This window comes from Dendrobates tinctorius, unplaced genomic scaffold, assembly GCF_039654945.1.
Source record: "Dendrobates tinctorius isolate UK_male_01 unplaced genomic scaffold, ASM3965494v1 ptg000138l, whole genome shotgun sequence".
Lineage (NCBI taxonomy): Eukaryota > Metazoa > Chordata > Amphibia > Anura > Dendrobatidae > Dendrobates > Dendrobates tinctorius.
This window is the reverse complement of record NW_027361806.1, coordinates 1658731-1664305: the sequence shown is the minus strand read 5'-3', so window position 1 is coordinate 1664305 and position 5575 is coordinate 1658731. Positions and strand designations below refer to the sequence as shown.

The window sequence follows — 5575 nt, the reverse complement described above, 5'->3', positions numbered from 1 at the left end:
TTCTTCCTCTCCTCCTCTCCTCTCCTACTTTCTGACCTCCTCTCCTCCTTCCTCACCTCCTCTCCTCTCCTACTTTCTGACCTCCTATCCTCCTTCCTCCTCTCCTCTCTTCTTTTTCCTCTCCTCCTTCCTCTCCTCTCTTCCTCCTTCCTCTCTTCTCTTCTTCCTCCTCTCCTCCTCTCTTCTTCCTCCTCTCCTCTCCTACTTTATGACCTCCTCTCCTCCTTCCTCACCTCCTCTCTTCTTCCTCCTCTCCTCTCCTACTTTATGACCTCCTCTCCTCCTTCCTCACCTCCTCTCTTCTTCCTCCTCTCCTCTCTTCTTCCTCCTCTCTTCTTCCTCCTCTCCTCTCTTCTTCCTCTCCTCCTCTCCTCTCCTACTTTCTGACCTCCTCTCCTCCTTCCTCACCTCCTCTCCTCTCCTACTTTCTGACCTCCTATCCTCCTTCCTCCTCTCCTCTCTTCTTTTTCCTCTCCTCCTTCCTCTCCTCTCTTCCTCCTTCCTCTCTTCTCTTCTTCCTCCTCTCCTCCTCTCTTCTTCCTCCTCTCCTCCTCTCCTCTCCTACTTTATGACCTCCTCTCCTCCTTCCTCACCTCCTCTCTTCTTCCTCCTCTCCTTTCTTCTTCCTCCTCTCCTCCTTCCTCACCTCCTCTCTTCTTCCTCCTCTCCTCTCTTCTTCCTCCTCTCTTCTTCCTCCTCTCCTCTCTTCTTCCTCCTCTCCTCTCTTCTTCCTCCTCTCCTCCTTCCTCCTCTCCTCTCTTCTTCCTCCTCTCCTCTCTTCTTCCTCCTCTCCTCTCTTCTTCCTCCTCTCCTCTCTTCCTCCTCTCCTCTCTTCTTCCTCCTCTCCTCTCTTCTTCCTCCTCTCCTCCTCTTTTCCTCCTTTCTCTCCAGTAGGTTTAGATCTGAAGGAATTTGTAAGAAATATTTTTTTCTAGAAATGTAAAACCTGTGACTCTCCCCTTTGAGCCGGGCATTGAGCTCGGCCTGCTCTCCTTAGTCCTGGCTTTACAATGCTGCAGAGAGTGAGGGGAGACACAGAGATCTCTGCACCGGGGCAGCGGAGGGCGGTGACGTCAGCGCCACGTGACCGGCGGCGGGTATAAGAGGGGCCGGGGCGGCGGGGCGGCCGCAGTCTGGAGCTGGCGCTGCCGCGCGGCGGAGCTGCGACTTTGTCTCGGATCTTGGCAGGAGGGAGGAGGAGGAGGAGGAGGAGGAGGAGGAGGAGATGAGGGGTATCGGGGTCTGACCTGCTGCAGGTGGTGCCCCCCTTTAAATGACTTTCCCTCGCTGTTTGCCCACAGAGGAGCCCGTTCAGACTTGCTCCACTAGGGGGGTCCTGGGGAGGCTTGTGGATTGGACTTCCTGCCATCATCATCATCATCATCACTACCATGACTTTGGGAACTGAGATGTCTGATAACTCGCTGCTCTCTGAGGACACTGATATCGATGTGGTCGGTGACATGAACGTCACCGATGGGAAATACTCCGACTACCAATCCGACAACGAGGACTCCGACGACGCCATCTCCAGGACTCGTCCCGCGGCCTCTCCGGACCTCTCCTCTTCAGACTCCAACCCTCGAGGGGTGGACAAGAACCCCACCAAGAACACCCTGGTGAAGCCCCCCTACTCCTACATCGCCCTGATCACCATGGCCATCCTGCAGAGCCCCAAGAAGAGGCTGACCCTCAGCGAGATCTGCGAGTTCATCAGCCAGCGCTTCCCCTACTACCGGGAGAAGTTCCCCGCCTGGCAGAACTCCATCCGCCACAACCTGTCCCTCAATGACTGCTTCGTCAAGATCCCCCGAGAGCCGGGCAACCCCGGCAAGGGCAACTACTGGACCCTGGACCCCGAGTCTGCAGACATGTTTGACAATGGGAGCTTCCTGCGCAGGAGGAAGAGATTTAAGAGGCAGCAGAGTCCAGAGATCCTGAGGGACCCCAGCAGCTTCATGCCAGCCTTTGGATATGGACCTTATGGCTACAACTATGGTCTCCAGCTGCAGAACTACCACCACCAGCACCACCACCCAGGTGCCACCTTCTCCTTCCAGCCCACCCACTGCCCCCTACCAGCCCCAACCTCTGTCTTCTCCAGCCCCACACTGCCTGGCTTCCTAGGGAATGAACTGAGCAGGAAATCCTTCTACTCCCAGCTCAGTCCTACATTGCCCATCATCCAGACCCTCAAGGCTGACCCCCAGACTAGGACTTCCTTCTCCATAGACAATATCATTGGGGGCTCTGCTGCTTCTGCTGCTCCTGCTCCATCCACCCCAACCTCCCCCTACACAAGTGCCCAACCTGGGAGCCAGACCCAGGTCATTGCCATGTTAACCCCTTCATTGGCCCCCATGCAGAACCATTTAAACTTGGCCCATGACACCATGTTACAGACTGGACAAAACTTTTCAAGTAAAATCACAAATCTTAGCAGCTGTCATTTTTAACCCCTTCCCCCCAACACTTTAAAAAAAAAAGTCTCAACCTGTGTATTAAAGGTAGGAGGATTTTTTTTTTTTTTTTAAGTTGAATTATTTCATTTTTTTTTTCTGCAGCCTCAGCCCATAACAAAAAAAAACCTTATGAGTTTGCTATTTATAAAGTGTGTGTATATAATGTATTATGTCTGGTGTATGTGATCCCTGTTCAAAAAGTTTCCATTTCTGCAAATCCCATAAGATCAGTGACTATTTCTACTAGGAAGCGACAATATCTCACTGCGACATTTCCAAGAAGTGTCACAACACATAGAGGACAATGAATGTCATTCACTGCAGACCCTTAAAACGAGTCATGTTACTAATGGATCTGACCTATGAATGAAGTAAATGGTATTAATAGATGTTTGCAATTAATACAAATTATTTTTTTTAATTTGGGGCATAATAGTGCAGTTGCCCAGAGGTCAATATTAATTTATAATAATGTAATTTAATCTGTATACATTAATTAAAATGAGTGCATTTCATATTATTAATTGCCATTAATAAACTGAGTCCAATTAATACACCTTCCACGTTTACACAATATTTCATCCATGTATTAAGTCTCTCTATAGAAATAATTACTGATCTGCAGACCAGATCTTATGGAATCGATGGAATCAACGCTGTCACGAGGTATCTCAGGATTATTTCCAGAACATCGGTGCAGAAAAAAAAACTAAATTCCCCTTTAGTTTCATAATTGGCTAAGAATTAAATGTGGAGAGCAGATTTTTTTTTCACCTCCACTAATGTGTATATGTAATTATGTAAATAGATAATATATAGAGAGAGATCTAACCAGATCGTAAAGGAATCGTCCGCCCCAGCTCCACAACTGCATCGTTCTGTGTTTTATCTATCGGATTGTGAATAATAAAAGAAAAATCCTTATAATAATTAATATCTTTATGATGTGATAGAGACACGATTGTCACCGAATGAAATAAATGTCTGTGAATTGTAAACGATGGAGTGATGTCTTGTTTTACTGGGACTGTGATCGCCCGATGTCACTGGCCGATAGAAAGAATCCACATAATAATTATACAATATACGATTATATATCATATCCTTTATAGGGGGCTCAGCAGCTGCTGGCGATGAATGGGGATCGGGAATGGCCTGATATATGGCCCAGCTCCCTACAGGCTGAAAGCTGAGAGCTAATAAATCAGGGACGATTAGAGGCGACAGCTAATTAATAAACGACTAATTTACCACTAATGAGCCAGAGGAAGCAATGAGCTGATGACCAGAGAGAGGCAAATGCTGAGACCACACAGGATGCTGGGGGAGATGCTGTAGTATGGCTGTAAGACATCTATCTAACTATTATCTATCTATCTATTATCTATCTATTATCTATCGATCTATTATCTATCATCTATCTATATATTATCTATCTATCTTATCTATTATCTATCTATTATCTATCTATATATCTATCTTATCTATCTTATCTATCTATCTATTATCTATCTATATTATCTATCTATTATCTATCTATCTTTTATCTATCTATATTATCTATCTATTTATCTATCTATTATCTATCCATCTATTATCTATCATCTATCTATATTATCTATCTATCTATCTATCTATCTATCTTTTTCTCCATTATCTATCTATCTATCTATTATCAATCATCTATCTATATTATCTATCTATTATCTATCTATTATCTATCATCTATCTATATTATCTATCTTTTATCTATGTATATTTTTCTCCATTATCTATCTATCTATCTATCTATCTATCTATCTCTTTATAAAATCATGCACAATAAGTCAGGCTAAAAAAGGATCTGCAGTATTTCTATCTGTAGAATTTTGTTACTCCCTCTGTGTGTGTGTGTGTGGAGTTGGTCTAACTCAATATATCTATATATACTGCTGAAATAAATAAGGGGAACACAAACAGCCTGTTGCAAATGGAATAGTGTTCCCTCTATTTTTTGAGCAGTATATATATATATATATATATATTTATAACATATGCTCCCTAACTCCTTAAGTACACATATGCATGCTAAGTAATTATTTTGAAACATGTGGTAATACAGAGAACACAGAAACACGCGCACACACTATATATATATATAATTTTTTCAGTTTTTTTTGTTGCCAAAGTATTTATTGAATTAATATAAAAATGTGATTGAGTGTAAAAAAAAATTCTAAGCATATTTTCAGAATGGTTTCTTCATAATATTTCCATAGGTCTATTTATAAATAGACTTATATCATATGTGTGTGTGTGTAGATATATATATATATACAGATAGACACACAAACATTTAGAAAGCAATGCAGCTCTGCCTCTGTATTTTTCCTCTCTTTGGTCCTTTCGTTATTGATTTCTCTTTCTCTCCAGTGATTTGTATAATCTTATGTTATCATCTTAAATAACTTTCCAATCAGAGACCTCCCCGCCTCTGTCCCCCAGCATCAGTTCTGTGGTGTGTGAGCAGATCACTGTGGACAGTTCTCCCTTATGTCGGATCCCCCAGGTTGGAGCTCAGTGAGGGGTCTCCAGATTCTGCTTCTTCTCCCCTTTCAGCCAGAGTCTTCCTCCTCCTGGCCGATCACCATCCACCCGACCCTCATTTTCCAGTTTACCAAGCACATTTACCAGCTCTCTCTATAGACTTCTTATAAACACTTGACCTCTTTCTTTAAGACTCTGTTGCCCCGGCTGTCAAAGAAGGGGTTAACAGCTGGGGCTTTATCTCTAGATAATCATTAAGTGTTACATCTCCAACCTGAGAAACTGGACGGGGTGCAGCCACGGCCACGTAAAGGGTTAATGGTTACTGCGTTATAAGGCAGGAAAGACAATCCTATATACAGGCAGGACTCCACCAGGATTATCATCGAATAAATAGATTTATCGCTGGTGATTATTGTAGATGATTCCCTGTCAACTGCAAAGCACCATTTATATTACTGGGAAGGGGACAAATATCACAAACAAGTGACATGTATCTATTTACTATCTATTCATCTATTATCTATCTATCTATCTATTATCTATTATCTATCTATCTATTTACTATCTATTCATCTATTATCTAT

The 5575-nt window shown here is 43.3% G+C and overlaps 1 protein-coding gene across 1 annotated transcript; it reads left to right on the top strand.

The window, feature by feature from the left end:
• Positions 1-1191: 1191 nt before the first annotated feature.
• LOC141048609 (forkhead box protein D2-like) lies at positions 1192-3460 on the top strand. Its single transcript, XM_073544370.1, has one exon. The coding sequence runs from the start codon at positions 1392-1394 to the stop codon at positions 2454-2456; it is 1065 nt and encodes a 354-aa protein (XP_073400471.1). The 5' UTR covers positions 1192-1391; the 3' UTR covers positions 2457-3460.
• Positions 3461-5575: the final 2115 nt, after the last annotated feature.